The 17,916-nt window shown below is 39.9% G+C and overlaps 2 protein-coding genes across 2 annotated transcripts; one reads left to right on the top strand and one right to left on the bottom strand.

Annotated features, from left to right (window-relative positions):
- Window positions 1–983: 983 nt before the first annotated feature.
- Defb108b (defensin beta 108B) lies at window positions 984–6,031 on the bottom strand. Its single transcript, XM_060390653.1, has 3 exons — window positions 5,974–6,031; window positions 1,781–1,914; window positions 984–1,043 (listed from the first exon to the last, which is right to left on the bottom strand). Exons 1-3 carry the CDS (start codon window positions 6,029–6,031, stop codon window positions 984–986), a joined length of 252 nt encoding a protein of 83 aa, XP_060246636.1.
- Window positions 6,032–13,667: 7,636 nt separating this feature from the next.
- LOC110539635 (beta-defensin 109-like) lies at window positions 13,668–17,052 on the top strand. Its single transcript, XM_021626479.1, has 2 exons — window positions 13,668–13,725; window positions 16,847–17,052. Exons 1-2 carry the CDS (start codon window positions 13,668–13,670, stop codon window positions 17,050–17,052), a joined length of 264 nt encoding a protein of 87 aa, XP_021482154.1.
- The last annotated feature ends 864 nt before the right edge of the window (window positions 17,053–17,916 follow it).

The following is a 17,916-nucleotide window of genomic DNA, read 5'->3' as shown; positions in this document are numbered from 1 at the left end:
CTGAGGCTCAAGATGGTGAGCTGCTTTATTGAGTTAACTTTACAACAAAACGCAAAAGGAGAAGAAACTTCCTAAGAAATTTTAAAAAAGAAAAAAGAAACCTCTTGGCTTTTAAGAATTCATGTGTTTTTAACTTCTTAAATGTTTTGAGTTGGGATACTTGAATTTTTCAAATCAGACAGAATAAAATGCCTTTAAATACCATCTATTTATTTATATATATTAACCATGCAAGTTAAGGTATTTTCAAACACACACATCCTGTGTTAACCGTGTCTTCTAAATATCTTGATTCTCTACTCACTCAGCGAGCAGAGTTCACAACCTCATACCCCAAAGAAAACTCTTCCAATGCGATATTGGTTATACAGAGCAGCTATGCTGCCCGAGTCACACAAAATGGAGATGCACTGGAAAGCCACTCAGTGTATCCTCCCAACCCCACCAAAGCTGGAACACATGAACATGTCATCCGACTAAGAGAATCTGAGATTGTGGGAAGAGTCAAAGTGACTGAGCAGTTTACCTTAACTCGGGGAGATGGTCTGGGGTTACACGGGTGGAGCAAATGGAGCCACAAATGTCCCAGAACATGTGAGGTGGAGGCCAAGGATGGATCAAGTGTTGCCTGTGGGATGGGATAATTCATGGTTGCTGGGTTTAGAAACAGGAAGAGGAAACCAGGGCTCGTATTGCACCATGGCTCAGGGGAAAATGGAGGAAGAAATTGTGAAGCTTCCAGAAAGCACACAGACCTTGATTCTGGCTCACTGTAATTCACACTAAACTGCTTTTGAAGGAGGTGTGGAAGCAATTGTGTTTTGTCTGACTGTGTTTTGTTCTCTGCATGACTTGGATTCCTAGTGACGCCTGACTGGCTGGGGAAAACTACTTTTATTTTGTGTATTCCCTTTCCAGAAAGGGAGACCCTGCAATCTGAGTGAGGAGGAAGTGCATTTCTCCTAGGGGAGAAGGGAGTCAACTCAGATAAAGGGTGAAGGGCTGAGAGGTCGGACAATGGCAGGGGCTATGATAGTGGTTCCCTGCCCCACAGGGGACGTTTGGAACCAGGAGTTCACCGAGATCAGGCAGAACGACGGAATACACAGGGAACTCAACCGCAGTCAGAAAGAATGTAGAACACAAACTTTAATATTTTATTTACTTTTATTGTATTTGTAAGTATGTTTGTGCACCACATGCATACAGTGCCCACACAGGCCAGAACAGGGCTTCAGAGCCTCTGGAACTGGAGTTACAGACAGTTGGGAGCTGCCATGTGGGTGCTGGGCACTGGACCCAGGTCTTCTGGAAGAACAGCTGGTTTTCTTAACCACTGAGCAGTCTCTCCAGCCCCGGAACATATACTCTAAAATGCAGCCTTCTCAGGGAGAGATGGCTCAGCTGTTAAGAGCACTAGCTGCTCTTTCAGAGGACCCAGGTTCAACTCCCAGCACCCACATGGCAGCTCACAACTGTCTGTATCTCCAGTTCCAGGGACTCCAACACCTTCATTGGTGCACAGCTGTACCAGGCATATGTGTGGTATAGAGACATACACACAACCGAAACACCCGTACACATACAATAATAATAATAAAAAACAAGTCTTCTCCTCACTATTTTGCTTTATTATTTATTGAAAAGTGAACAAGAATCTATGAAAAAAAAAACATACAGAAGAGAGAATGAAAGAGAGAGAAAAGGAGAGAGAGGCGAATATACAGAATGTGAAGGATCCAAGTGAAAGGCTTGAGTTCTTTGGTTCAGCCCTCTCAACTCTAGGTTGAGGCCCCATGGGCAGGCAGCAAGGTCGATTATTTAAACATCTCCCAACATAGACTTCTGTTTCAATGCAATTTGATTGGCAGGCACCATTAGGATGTTCACAGATTTCCTTGAGGTTGCCCCGGACTGCATACAGAAGAGGGTTATTGGAACAATTTACTTTACTGCATGAACTTTCACTTTGTACATGGACTGAGGCATGGGTCGGATCTGGAGATAATTCTGTAGGTACATTCATTGTTACTTGATTTCTTACACCAATACTTAAAAATCTGATGTCACAGAATGTTTGGAAATTTCTTCTTGAGAAATCTGGCAATATTAGTGCATCTAAGTAATGGACGTCCGAGGCTGAGCAGTACTCTCTGCTTCATGAGTTCTAGGCCCACACGCAGCACTTTACTCCTCTTACTTTCTCTTTCCTGCCTTCTAACAAGAATGGCAAGAACAAGACTGGTCCTAAATATCATTTCTTTACTGATTTTTAAGAAGGCTTTTAGATAACTCTCTACACATTATATGCCATCTATCTATCTATTTATTTATCCAACCATCCATCTATCTATCTATCTATCTATCTATCTATCTATCTATCTATCTCCCATATTTCCATACTTAACTTTCACAAGTAGAACTGAAACAGCTACCTAAAATAAAATATGCCTCAAGGCATTGGTAGGAAGATGATATTCCTCTGGGGGAAGGGAGCCATGTGTCCACATAGCTTGTCAACACATAGGTCCTCACTGTTGCCTGTTCTGTTCATTCTGATGCCGCATCACTCATTCTTCACTCGTGGATGCAGTTAGTTAGCTGCAGTCACATTCCTGCTGTAGGAACCACTGCAATAAGAGTGAATCGTTCAAGTTCTTAAAAAACCACATTTACTTGTTTGAAACATTGGATAGTATTTGATTCACGGCTTAAGGTCTGACTGCTCAAGAGGCTGGTCATATGCACTCATACACTTTCAGGAGCAACTAAACCCATGCTTTCTCTGACAACTTCTTAAGCCTTTTATTAAGAGTTAAAGGAGTATCAAGGGCAGTTTTTTATTTATTTATTTTTTATTTTTTTGGTATTCTGGAACACAAAAGCTAACCCTTTTCTTCCCCTTCATTCTGTGCCAGTAAGCATTTTTTTTTTAATTTCTCAGGAACCTTATCCACACATATAATGTGTTTTAATTAAATGCACCCACATTCTCTCTCTTTTCAAGAATTTTTTTTTAAAGAATACCAATTCTTAAATTTTGTCAAATCAGTATAGGCTATTGAATTGAAGTGCACTAAAATTCGAATGCATTAATTTGATGTACTCTTTGTGGTTCATACAGAAACTCACTTAATGGACGAGAAGATCAAACACTCATGCAACAGCCCATTGTTTTTTATTTAGAATATAAATTTGAAAATAACTTTAAGGGCACAATGTTAAAAAATGAAGCAATGTTCATTTTAAGTGTTGTGCACCAGACAAAAGCCGACTGAAATCTGAATTGATTGATCCCTAGGCTTTGCCTCTCTTCACTAGTCACCTACTGTAAATACAAGGCTCCCTTTCTATTAGGCTGTCCCATGGCAGCAAGAAGGTTCACCAGAGCTTAAAAGACTGGGGGTGGGGTGGGGGAGATCACCGTGCCGAATCACCCAACCTCTCTCCGTCTCAGTATGTCTTGCATCCCACCATGACTCTGTCATTCAGCCTCACTCTCGGGTGATGAATTGGTCGAGGGCGGGCATCTCAGAAAACTCACTCTACCTTAGAGCGAGGTTGAAGTCTTGGCATTCAGAGAGAATTCAGGAACTGGCTGAAGACCAGTGGCTCGAGTTGCAGTTATTTCTATGCTATGGCAAATGGGTTGAGAGGATTTTCTGTCACCCTCAGTTCACATGCCTTGTGCTACTTAGCTGTACAGCTGAAAATGTGGAACTTTAAGTCCTCAAGTTACGAAACTTCATGGGTGGCGTGCCACGCAGACGCACAAGAACTGAAGTAACATTGGGTGCTTCTGTAAAATTATTTCTTTGCTACTAAAGCTCGCACACTGCGTGTGTGTGGACCCCTGTCGTTTCCATCTACTCAGCATGCAAACAGAATCCAGATTCAGAGCAAGGCCACAGATCACCCTCTCAACATCCTGACAGAGGGGAAATGGGGCTGAGGGAAAGGACAAGCTCAGCCAGTGACCTAGTGTTAGAGGTGATGAGGACAGAGCTGCAGCTTATATTCTGAACCCTTTTCTATTTCCCTATGTGCTTTCTCTCTCTTACTCTCTCCTACCTTACCTCCCAAAGGTAATGTCTACCTAGGGATTGTGGGAGAGACCCACCTTCCTATGGCTTCTTTAACACCGTTTCTCATTCCGTTTTGGTGACAAGCAGTGGCCTTTTCAATGTTCTTTTTGTAACATCACCTGTCTTCTATTTTGCTTGAATGGCAATGAGAACACGACTAAGAGGGATGGTGGGACTACAGCTCAGTTGCTAGCGTGCTTGCCTAGCGTGCAGGGGGGCTTGATTCCCCGGCAAGACAGGGCTTCAGTAGTGCAAGCCTGGAATCCCAGGACTCGGGAGGTGGGGACAGGAGGATCAGAAGCTCAAGGCTCTCCCTGGCTAAGCAGCTAGTTCAGGGGCTACAAGAAACCCTGTCACATTAAAACAAAACAAAAAACAAACAAACAAAAATAAAAACCCCAAAAAACAAAAAACAAGGGCATGCATGCAGAAAGAGGGGGGAGGGTGGGACCAGGAGGGAAGGAGGGAGGGGCTTATGGGGGGATACCAAATGAATAAAGTGTAATTAATAAAAGTTAAATAAAAAATTAAAAAAAAACAACCCTAAACCAAACCAGAATGATAAACCCACAGGCACACACCAAAACAGAACAGGTTTTCCAAATCTCAAATTTTCCTGAATTCTATGATGTTTGTGGTAATTGTCAGCTTTTTGTTTTTATAATGTACCCTCTTTGCTCATTCTAAATAAATAAATAAGTTGCTACTTTGTAAAAAAAAAAAATTTGAGATGGAGTCGCATGCACCAACCAAAGTCATCATATGACTTTGTTCTCTGGGTAGTTGCCTTCCATCATGGAGTCAGTGCATAGTGAATATTTACACCGCTAAACTGGTTTTTGATCTCCGTTTTTCTTTCCACTTCCGTCTTTCCATTTTCCATATCGTATTTCCTGCAGCAGAGTTGGATTTGTGCTATAAGCTGTCCTTCATTCCCCCAGCACGAAGCTCTACAAACCAGTTCGCAGTAAGCGGTCTTTAATTGCACATACTTAGAGAGGAAACTCGATTTATCAAGATAATCATACCTCCCATGAGATTTTCTATTGTGCATTGTCAGTGTCTCTTTGTATGTATAAAGCACACAGCCAAAGTAACGGAGATGAAAGACCACTTTCTGACTCTACCCAACCCTCAAGATCCTGCAGGCACCAGGGAAGATGAGAATGGATTCCTTCTGCTGCAAAACAATACATTTCTTATTATCTCTTGGCTCTACATATTTAAAAATTCTAGGATACCCCCTGATTTGTTTTCATTGCCAGGTTAAATCCAGGAGTCTGTATACATTGCTCCAAGCAAAGTACCGTTTCTTGTATTTCTTATGGTTCATGCTGAATGCTAGATACACACTCAGATTTCCACATAGCAGCTCTACTTTAACAGCCTGGAAAAGAAAGAGGGAAGCCAGGGTCTGGGCGGAAGCCTTCAGGCACAGGTGGGAGGCCAAGGAAGCTGGCACTTTACAGTGATGGGTTTGGGGCGCTGTAAGCTGCTGCAGTCCTCTCAAGACCACAAGTCCCACCAGGACCCCTACCTGGACCTACAGAGGTTAGGCGAGTGGCTGAGATAAACAGAGAGTTTTGAAGATAATGATTTACTAGAATTATCCCAGTTTTTTTTTAATTATCCAGAAACTTCTAGTAATTTTGTCCAATTGAATTCACACTTACAATGGAGTAAAGGGATGAAACACCCCTGACTTCATTTTCTCTAAGCTACAGTTGTAGTGGAAAGTGGAGGAGTCAGCCACAGGTCTCTCCTATGGATTTCTTGTGAGTACAACTTTTGGGGCCACAGGTGTTAGCCTAGCCTTTGAGCATTGTTTCCCCATAACCTGCCTGGCATTCTGCTCTTACCCAAGCCCCTACAAAGTTTATTTTGTTACCTGGTAGAACTTGGCTCATAAAGAAGAGAGTGGTAAAGCAGAGGACAGCGTTCTTCATGGTGGAAGAAAGCTGGCCAGGAGGTAGCGAAGACTTGTACCTGCGGCTTGCTGGCCTGGGTGGGATGTCTTTGTCTGGACAATGAGTGTCCCTATCTGCTTCATTAGAGATGTTCGTGGAAGGCAGTGTTCTGTAGAGGGATGCCCATGGGGAGACTGAAGAGTTTGTTCTGTTGGTCACTGGATTCATCAAGGATGCGGTTGCCTGCACAGTTTTGATCAGAAAACCTTGTCAACAAGGAACATGGCCTCCAAACATTTTGGTTACAGATGAAAGTTTGTGATCACACAGCTGTCTACAATAAATCACAGTGGGTTAGGCTCTGCCAGGAGCCTGCTGGCTTATTAAGTGACTAAGTATTTGGCTAGTGACTGCTTCCCAGGATCATTAGACTTGCTAATAATTAATCAGCCACCCAATTCCTTGGTTTAAACATCCACAGTGCTTTGCTTATACTGAACAGCTCACCATACTGCATACGGATTTGCTTCCAACACCAACTTGTGAACCTTTTTGTCCTGAGGAAGGTGTTGGATGACATGGTCATTTATTCTCAAGGCTTTTGTCATCAAGGAAATGACATGGGGTACTAAAATGGTACTCTGAGAGAGGGTGAGGAGGAGCCTGGCTTTGAGCTCTAAGTCTCTAGATCAGCTAGCGTCTTGAGGTATGGACACAGGCAGGAAAAATACCTTCTTTCAACACCAGCACCACCTCCATAGCTCCTGATCTCTTGACTCTGCAGCAGGAGAGTCTTAGTCACAGCTCTGAACAAAATTAATTGAGAGAATTTGTTTAAAATGCACTGGGCCCTATTCTAAGAAATTATCATTTTTTAAAATCGATCTGGAATTCTGGAGGCCAATGAGATGGGGCAGCCTGCAGAAGGAGCCCTCTGTTCTGCTGCGGGACATGGCACAGCATACAAAGACATTCGAGTTATTTTACAGCCTTAGCAGCTTGTAACCTGTAAAATCTGCTTAAGCAGAAAAAAGTACATCCTGAGTCTGAAACCCGGAAAGATACCCCCACACAGTGCAATAATCCCAGAACAGGATGTGTGGTTTCTTCATACCAACAGTGAAGCATACCTGACTCATTCTTATGTGGTCAAGCAGGTAGTGAAAAACTTCATGGGACTGCTTTTACCAACAGGATGTTCTTCAGTCTGAACGGAATTAAATTGGAAAGGAACAGGGAGAGGAAATGTAGGGCTAAAACAAATATTTGAAAATTCAAACAATGTATTTCTAAATAATATAACCAAAGAAGAAATTTACAGTGGAAATTAACTAGCCTTTTGAATGGAATGTAAGTGAGACCAAAGCTTAGGACTTTGCAGAATATATCTGAGTCTGTGTGAAGAGGGGTGTGTTTGGCCTCCAATGCCTATGTGAGATAACAAGGAAGCCCAAGAAGATGAAGGAAAGCAGAAAACCATGCTCAAGGCAGGAAAAAAAAAAAGAAGGAAAATATAAGGAGAAAAGGATAAGAGTCGATGGGATAGAAAGTAGAAAAACAGTGAAACCAAATTTGATATTTTTAAAAGTCCAAACAATGGGTAAAACTAAATACACTGACAAAGAAAAAAAAACTTAAAGAGAAAACACAGATTACTAAACTCAGGAGTAAAATGGAAAATAATAGTACAAACTTAGAGAAACAAGAATTCTTAAGGAATACTAAGGACAAATGTAGCTCATATAGACATTACTTAGAAGACATGGACATAGTCCTGTGATGCAAATAAATAGAAAATATGAGTAGACCTAAAAAATAGTCAATAATGATAGTATTTTTGAAGACCATTTGGAGCTGGCAAAGCCATTTTAACACATATTTTTAAAAACTAGGATTAAGAGAAAAAAGTGTTTAGGACGAGTATCTGGAAGTATTCCAAACATCAGACCTATGGCATCTTTAGGGGTGTGAGGCTGCTCTGACAGCGTGGACGAGGAGCTGCTGTGTTCTCCTGGGCAGGAAGCTCAGGGGTCTGAACTCCAGCCACATTCTGCCTACACTGATGGCATTTAATCTCCATCAGCTGCTTGAGGTTTTGGACTAAACTGTGGAGTCTCTGGTTCTTCCGGATGTGAGACCCGAACAGAATGTTCTAAAATCTTATCCTAAAACACACAGACTTACTAGCATCAAGGGCCCAGAAAAAGAGAAATAGTCCTTTCAGTGACAACATTCTAGGATCCCTCTCGGAACGGGGACGGAGTCACGCCTCTCTCTGGGCAAATTTTATCCTTTCAGAAGCTTTTGCTGTTTTGTTTTAAAAGTACATTTCGGCTTGGTTCAATAATGGTGAGACATCCACGCAATAACGTACTTAATTAAATGTATTTGTTCTTTAAGTAACATTGTTGTCGTTGATATGTGTGTCTGCTCGTTCCCATGTGGATGCCCAGGGATGTCAGATCACCTGAAGCTGGAGCTGCATGGTCATGCGCCAAGTTCTGGCAGACAAACTGAGGTCCTCTGCAAGAGCAGCAAGCGCTCTTAACTGTTGGGCCAGCTCTTCAGTTTCTAAGTTAGTTCTTCTTTGGCAGCCATGTGAATGAACACATGGGCTTATGATCCTCGTGAGTTTATCTCATCCAACACATACATCTCACGTTCCATCATTTTCCTCTAGCGAACGATTTTGTTCTTCTTTATGGCCATTGCTTTCGGAAACTGCGTTTTCTTTATACAGTCACCTACTGAGAGACAGTGTCTCAGTGACTTTCCTGTTGCTGCGATAATATACCATAAGCAGAAGTGCCCTACAGAAGGAAGAGTTCCAGAGAGCTAAAAATACACCAGTGCAGGGAGGCATAGTAACAAGCACCAGAACACAGTAGGGGCAAGAGGGTGAGTGTTCACATTTTCAGGGAACAAGCAGGAAGCAGAGAGTTGAACGGGAAGTAGCCCAAGGCTTCAAAACTCTCAGAAGCCCTCCCGGCAGTTGAGAACTTTAGTCAAGTAGGGCTCCACCGCCTAGCCCCATCCCCGCCCCAAAACAGCATCACCAACTGAGGATATGGTGTTCAAGCACCTAGGTCTAAAAAGAACATTTCTTATTCAAACCGTTGCACACCTAGGCTGGTTTCCTTGGCTAGTATGAAGAGTGTATGATAGACATGTGTTTGCAGATATCAACAGCATATGCTGGGTTTGTTCCTCTTGATACATGTCCAAGGAGGCTACAGCTGGATCATGGGGTGATTCTATTTTTGGCTTCCTGAGGACCCTCTATGCTGATATCCATCACAGTTATCCTGACAACAGCCTATAAATATTCATCCCTACCCAACCCTTGAAACTTCTTCAGCATTACATTTTTTTTATTGTTGTTTTTGTTGCTGATGACACTCTGACCGGGGTAAAAGGAATGCCAGTGTAATTTCAATTCACATTTTCCTGGTGGCTAAAGATGTTGAACATTTCTCCATGTAATTATTGAGGGTATTCAACAATCGAGAAGTGTCTATCAGTTCTTGTGTCCATTTTTAGTGACTGGATTGTTTCTTCTTCTCGTGTTACCTTTTTAAAATTTTTGATATATTTTGGTTATTAATCCTCTGATGAATGAATTTACAGCAAGGAGTTTTTACACATCCTGCATATTTTTCTTTTCTTTTCTTTTTTCCCCTGCATATATATTTTTTCTTGCATGGTGGTGGCACACAGCTTTAATCCCGGCACTCAGGAGGCGAAGGCATATGAATCTCTTGAATTTGAGGTCAGCCTGGTCTACAGAATGAGTTCTAGGACAGCCAGAGCTACCCAAAAAACAAAAAACAAAATAATAATAATTATTATTATTAATGATTTTTAAAAATTTTGCATGAGTTTTTTTTCTTTTCTTGTTTTTTTTCTTTTCTTGTTTTTTTTTTTTTTTTTTTTTCCTTCCATCATGTATGTGGATCCTGAGGATTGAACTCAGGTTGTCAGGGCTGGGTGGCAAGCAACTTAACTTGCTGAGCCATTTCACCTGCCTCAGGGTTTTTTTCTTCATTTCAGGAACTGATTCCTTTGCTATATGGAAGGTTTTGAATTTGATGCAAGTTCATTTGTCAATTCTTTTTATTTCCTTATTAGTTTCCTATTTAGAAGTATGCCTCTTCCTGTACCAATATCATGATTATTTGCCCATGTTATTTTTTTTTTTAGAAATGTCACATGTTACATGGAGTTGACTCTGAGAGGCAGGCATCTGGTCCACTCGTCAGCACGTGGGAAGCCCGTCTTCCCAGGTAGTTTATGTACGGTCTTTTTTTTTTTTTTTTTAATGAATCTTCTATTTTAATATAGTTTAAATTTGTCAACATGTTTGCTTTCTTCATCATCTTAGAATTTCCTTTGCATTGATATCTCATCTCCTTGGTTAGGAAATGAGTACTTTTCTTTTCTTTTTTTTTGCAAGGTAAGGTAGGGGCGTGGCCCTTGGTGTTAATGGTATTGTCATCTTGACTCTTTTTCCGTACAATTCGTATGCGGTGAAAGCTATTAGTTTTGTGTCCGGCTATTTGCTGAATTCATTGTTTCTGTTGTGTTTTGTCTGTTTGTTTGATGTGTGTGCCACAGTGGTGTGGGGGTCAGAGGGTAACAACTGGCGGTTGTCTGTTCTCGTCTTCCATTCAGGTCGGCAGGCCTGGCAGCAGGCATCTTCATCTGCTGAGCCATCTTATTGGCTCTTTCCTTGAGATTTTGAGGGAAACCACAGGTTATTCAGTTGATATCCTTCTGTCTTATAAATGCAAACACTCATGTCTGAGCCTTCCTCTGAGGAATATTTTCATTGCATTTTTTGTTTCGGTATATTGCATTTCCATCCTTTTGACTCTGGAAACTTAATTTCTCTCATTTTTTTTTTCCAGCAACACTTTTCAAGGATGTAATTGTAATCCCCATGTGTTAAAAAATTCTGTAACTTTCTCCTGCTGTTTATTTTTAGTTTAATTCAGTCATGATCCAATAAAATGCAAGAAATTATGTATTTTTTGCTGTTTGTTCAGATCTGATTCATGGTTGAAGACATGATATTTTTGGAAAAAAGTTCCATGAGCTGATGAAATTTGTATTCTGGGACTATTGAATGGGATATTCTGTGGATGTCTTTTTAGTCCTTTTAATATGGTGTTTAACTTCAGGGTTTCCTTGCTAACTGTTTTGTTTGGATAGATATACATCTATTGATGAAAGAGAAGAATTGAATCACTCACTAGTAATATATTGAACCTATTTAATGATTTATGCCCAGTATCCTATTTTTATAAAATTTTGTAGACTGACATCATTTGTATATATGATGTTATAGATGTATGTACACACACATATACATGCACTTCACACCTTTTTGTCCAATCATTCTACCTATATATGATGACTGTCTTTGTCTCTTCTGACTGATTTTGCCTTGAAGTCTGCTGTACTAGTTATGAATATGATTTCTTCAGCTTGCTTTTGTCTTCTATTTACCTGGATACAAAGTTCCATTCTTTCCATATGCAGCCTGAGAATACTGTGATCAGTTAGGTGAGTTTCTTGCAGGCAGCAAGTTGTTGAAATTTATTTATTTATTAAAAAAGCAAATCAAAGCTGGGCGTGGTGATGTGTGCCTTTAATCATAGCACTCAGGGAGGCAGAGGCAGGCAAATCATTGTGAGTTTGAGGCCAGCCTTGTCTACAAAGTGAGTCTAGACAGCCAAAGCTATACAGAGACAGACACCTTGTTTCAACCCCTTCCTCCCAAAATCAAATCAACCACTTTACATCTTTCAATTACAGAATCGAGACCATTTATATTCAAGGTTATTATTAAAAGGTATGTACTGGTTTCTGCCTTTTTTTAAAAAAAATTTTCTTCTTTTTTTCCTTAATTATATTCATTTTTTTCTTTCATTCATCTTGGGTGTTTGGCATTTCACTCAAGCGTTTGTGGCTTCTTCCCAATTCTCATTTGCTGGACTGTTCTTCTGGTGTACTTACTCTTTCTCATGTACTTAAGGATGGTGTTTATCTTATTATTCTTTTGCATCTAGATTTCTTCCAGTATTATATGTGATGCTAGTTTAGTGGTTATAATTGTCTCACTTTGTGGAAAGTCTTTACTTTTTATTCAATTTTGAAGGATAGCTTTGTAAAATATAGTGTTTTAGTATGACTGTCATTCTTTAGCAGTGCCTGAAGCACATCATCCCATGCCTCTTGAGTTTTATAACTTCTGGTGAGAAATTGCGTGTTGTTTATGATTGCAATGTCTTTATCTGTGACTTGGATTTTCTTTTTCACAGCTTTAAATTTTCTCTTTTGCCTTAATTTTTGATGTTTTAACTATAATGTGTTCTAGAGCAGTTCTTTTTTTAGTCATGTTAGTTGGACTCTAAATGTTTCCTGTATCTGGATGTCTATTGGAAAATATTTTGCTAGCTTTTTAAATTTTGAGCAATTATAAAAAAGCTGCTATTAGTTATAGTACATGTGCAGCTTTTGTATGAGTTTTAAATTTCCTGTTTAGGTAAGTTCCAAGGATTTAACATTGTAAAGGTAAATTTTGCTAATCATTTTTACTCAATGGTACGGTTGTATTTGTGTCCTATCTGTAATGAGTGAACATTGCTCTTTCTTTTCTTCACACCATTTCTGATATTCAGTTAGGGCTAGTACTACAGGTTTGGGCCATTTGGTCTCTGGTGGTATTTTACTTTAATGTGGGGTTTCTTTTCTTTTTCTTTTCCAGCACATTTACTTACTGGCCATCACTGGCAAAATGCTTGCTCATTCTTTTGATCTAATTTTGTGTTGCTTGCTTTTTTATTGTTTCTTTAGGCATCATTTGTGTGTTTTGGATATCAGAACTTTATTAGGTATTTTATAAAGGCTTCTTTCCAACTCCATTCCTTCTCTTTATATCTTTAGAGTGCTTTTCAGAGAAGAAAAGGTGTTAATTTTTAATGAAGTCTAAGTTGTCAATTCTATTTTTCATATGTCATGCTTTTGTAGCTTATTTTTTTAAAAGGCCAATGCCAAGAGTTAAGTAACTTAGATATTTTCCAAAATTGTTTTCTAGACATCACACCACTCTGTGTTTTATGTTGAGAAATACCACCCATCTTAATTTTTGTGACAGTTATTACATATGTCTTTAGATACATAGTTCTAAATGTGGGTTTCAAGTTTTGCTGTAGTACTATTTGTTGAGAAATTTGTCTTTTTTTTTCCCATTGAGTTATCTTTGGTTTTTGTCAACAAACAAACAAGATAACTCTAATTCTGGGACTTTAATCTTCTACTGATGTATTGATTTACTCCTCTGTGATATATCTTAATTATTGTGGATTTATATTACAGTAAGTATTGAAAGTAGGTATTCTTTTTTTTTTTTTCTCCATTCTTTCCCTTATCACTTATATTGGTTCTTTTGGGTCTACTGTTTTTTTTTCTCCATTGAGTAATTGCCACAGTTATGTCCTCTTGTGTGTCTGAAGATTTCATGTGGGAGAATAAGTTATTCTCCGTTGGTTAGGCTCTACTAGCCAAGAACAAACCGCAGAGCCAGGACCATCATAAAAAGCCCTGAATCTGCCATACTTCAAGACTCCTGCTACAAAGGTCTCTACATCTTCATTTCACCGACTCTTCAGCCATGAGACTCTATCTACTTCTCTATACTCTAGTCTTTCTCTTGACCCTCTTACCTCCAGGTAAGTTGGTAGCTAATTATGGGGCATATTCAGTTCAAAAGTCTCTCTGGAAGGTTAGAAATGAATTAATTTCACAGTTTCAGAAACCCAATATCAACAGTTCCACCAAGATTATGTCAGGGTAAAAACAGACATACACTACCATTAACCCAAATGTCCAATGGGGTCACATTGTACTACAGCCTTTCTTTGTGTCTCTGGATTTTTTGGGGGAGGCATGGGGTTTTCTTTGTAGATGCTTAGATCTTCTAGGACATTTGCAGCAGCATCTATGATGACAGCCACTGTCTCAGAAGAGAGGATGGAATCTCATCAAGAAAAGCTAGTGTTGAAATAGGAGTCACAAAGACATGGAAATTTTATGGGAAGAGATAAATATACGAAATGAATATTATCCTAAAACAAGTGAAAAGTCGGAATCCTTGTTAGACAACAAAATGTTAGCAGGGGAATTTACTGGCTTTGTGAGATCGATCAAAGTACAAACCAACAAAACCCTAGGTAACACACTTTGTGAAAATTGTTATACATTACAAATACATTGCAAAATGAACCTATGGAAGGAGAATAGAAAAAGAACCACAAACAAATAATAAGCAAAAACACCAAGCTGTAATGTCTTGGTGCATGACAGGCTTACACATGGCAACTTAAAAGAGTAAGGATGGGTGTGAAGAATGGTGAATGACCACCAAAATTTAGTAGGCTGAGCAGGGATTGTGTGAATTTAGAAAAGATATAATAATAAATCCAAATCCAAACAAGAAAGAGAAAATAAATACAAGAAACAAAGGAAACAAAAGATTAGCAAAACAAAAAAGTTTGGTTTTTTTTTTTTATACAAGTGACTCATAAGAATTTATTCGTATAATCACTGAGTCAGTCTAGAGTACTGTAGTCTACTCCAAGCCAGAAACTGTTCCAGATGAGGAGGATACCATGGTGAATGACAAGAATGAGTCCTCTCTTCACTGGGCCAACATTCTACAGTACATTCAGTAGGGAAGTCTGGCTACATCTTGATGATCTAAAACAGGAATGCCCCTTGCCTTACCCCTCTCTTTGTTTTTAAAAAGGTTTTTTGAAAGAACCATATACTTTGTAGTAATCTGGTAATATTGATCAAGAAAAGATTAGGTCATACTTAAAAGAGCTATTTTACAAGTGATTGAGTTGCTATCACAATAGGTGCTCCCAAGACTTAAACAAAAATTAGGTTTATTATAAATGTGTATAACATATTCTATCTCTTGTATATTCAGGTCTCTTTCTGCTACAGTTCATTGTATCAGTGATTTTTATATTAATCATATTCTTATTGGATTATCATCACCAAGATACAAATATGTTATTGTTTATCTGATCTTAAGAGTATCTCCTTGCTTTTCCTGTTCTGTTTTGTAGGAAACACCTTCAAATCATGGCCTGTAGTCTTGATCTTGAAACCATCCCTTTTCATTCTCTCTTAAATATATCCCCATCAATACCTCCCAGCCCTCCCACTTTGTTATTGAAATTGATTTTGTCTTTGCCCACTCATAAGAAAGCTCTCTCCCTGCACAAGTCATTAATAATCACCATGCTGTTGGCCCAACCAGCCATTCATAATTGTTAACTTAGCCTGTTGGCGTATTTTCCAAAGTCAGGCCCTCCCTTATTCATGATATGCCATACCAACCCATTCTGTTCCAGGGTAGAAGCTGCACTTGATTCTCAGCCTGCCGCACTGATGGCTCCTCCTTAGCTTCTGCCACGGCATCTCCACTCATCTTCAGGGATTTTCCATTGCTGCACCCCAGAGGGGCTCTGTTGGGGTTCCTGTCTCACTCCGTTTGGGGTATAAGGCCTCATACCCAGAGTGTGTCCTGTCTCTGCCTGTCATCAGACCTTCTTAGTCTCTATTTGTACATCTGTAACTAAAGAGAGAGATTTTTTTTCTTTCTCTGCCCCTGTGCTCCCTTCACAGGGGTGGATGTTGTTACTGAGACTCCAAGTTTTTAATAATCTCCAAGTAAGGCCTTGCATTGGAATGTCTGTTGCAAGCCTGCCACATGCACTCTCTTACTTGCTTATACACCTTATGAGCACTCACTGGAAGGTCATGAAGGGGGAGTCAGAGTGTGACCGACACCCTAGAGATGCTAAAAGAAAAAGAAAGGCATCACACTCCACCTTCAGATGTCTGTTTGAAATTTAGGACTCTCTTCTCATCTCCATCAATGGCAGCTGGCTCTTCCTCCTGCCACCCAACCACACACGAACACATCTTTTCTATTTACAATAAAATTATTATTTTAAATGATACATACATATAATGTTATATAATACGAGGCTGAATATTATTAATTCATATTTACACATAAAGTCAGCCAGTCTCTTCGTTTTATCTGCTCAAAGCTTTGTAGACCTGGCTGGCCTCGAACTCACAGAGATCTGTCTGCCTCTGCCTCCCCGAGGGCTGGGATTACAGGCGTGTCCTACCACACCCAGCTCATTGTCCTTTTACTTGGATATTTTCTTATTGTTTTTGTTTCCTCTGTCAGCCTTCTCGGTCCATCCCTCAGGGTATATCTGATTCAATGCTGTATTATTTTGCTCAAAGCATTTGCCACTTTTTGAATCACCTCATTACTCCAGCTGTTTTGTTTTGTTTTTGTTTTGTTTTTGTTTTGTTTTGTTTTGGTATTTTCTCCATCAAATGTAACCTCTGTGTAAATAAGGAAAGCTTCATGGTATTCGTACTGTTCTGTTATTATGAAGAAAACAGTTTGGTGAGGGAACATGGAGAATTTGTTGACATTCTGTATAAAGGAGTGAAGAAAGAAGAAATCAGCATGTTCCGGGCCTCTATTTTGTCTCTGCCCTTCTTATTTCAGTCTGATATTTAAGACAGTAACTTCTGAAGCTTTATCTAGACTTTCCCTGTGTTTATAAGAAAACCAAGGTGCAAGCTGTGAGTAAGTGAGCTGTTGGGAGAAGGGGAGAGAGGGTGACTGTGGGGTCAGTGTGGAGGAGCTGGTAGGAGGATCTTTGACCTGGCTCCTTTTCCTGGGGTGTATGAGTGCTCTGGCTTTGACGTTCATGCACTGGGCTAACAGCTTTCCTGGTTCCCTCTCTGTAGTTAGAAGCGGCTTAGCTGCGGCTGACATGACCTGTGTGGGTCTGGAGGGCATCTGTAGAAGAGACGTTTGCAAACTGATAGAAGATGAAATCGGTGGTTGCCGGAGAAGATGGAAATGTTGCAGGCCATGGTGGATTCTCCTGCCGATCCCAACTCCGGTTATCTTTTCAGATTATCAAGACCCCATCAAGAGCAAGGTGAAATAAAACACGGCAAGGACCGCTCACACAGCTGCCCGCAGCAATAGAATCTTCATGTTGAGTACTCGCTGCTCTTTAAATCAGATTCAATTCAGTTTGCCAATAAAAATAAGTATTGATGCCCAGATAACATTTCCTTATGACATTTCCAAGTGTAAGGTCAGTACTTAACTACAAGAAACTTCCTCTGGGCTGGAAAATATTGCTGTTCTTCCAGAGGACCTGAGTTCAGTTTCCAGCACCCACATGTCTTTCAACCATTTCTAACTCTATCTAACACCCTTTTCTGACCCCACAGGAACCAGACATACACATGATACACATATGCCCAGGAGGCTAAACACAAACACCCATAAAATAAAAATAAGGATCATTTTGAAAATGCTGTTTTCAGGCCAGGTAGTTGTGGTGCATGCCTTTAATCCCAGCACTTGGGAGGCAGAAGCGGGTAGATCTGTGAGTTCAAAGCCAGCCTAGTCTACAACCAGAACAGCCAGGGATACACAGAAAACTCTGTCTTGAAAAACCAATAAAACTTTAAAATGCTTTTTTCAACTGTCATAGAAACTCAACAGATTAACAACTGGCAACAAGGAAGATAAAATTATAAAACACCGGTAAATACACACAAACAGAACAAATAAATGAAAAGACAAGACACAGAGGATTCCCAGACCACATCAGAGTGGAGAGAAAAGTAGTGCTATGGAGGAGAGAGGACGAGAGAAATGTCAGAAGAAAATAATCTGGGATAATACCTTATGTTTATGAGAAGAAATCAGAATATATGAAAGCAAAAAAGAAATAGAGAGGGGGAGGGAGGGAGGGACGGAAGAAGGGAAAGAGAAGAGAGAAAGAGAGAGAGAGACT

Source organism: Meriones unguiculatus, chromosome 9, assembly GCF_030254825.1.
Source record: "Meriones unguiculatus strain TT.TT164.6M chromosome 9, Bangor_MerUng_6.1, whole genome shotgun sequence".
NCBI lineage: Eukaryota > Metazoa > Chordata > Mammalia > Rodentia > Muridae > Meriones > Meriones unguiculatus.
Note: the sequence above shows the minus strand (reverse complement) of the source record. Positions and strands in the feature narration are given on the sequence as shown.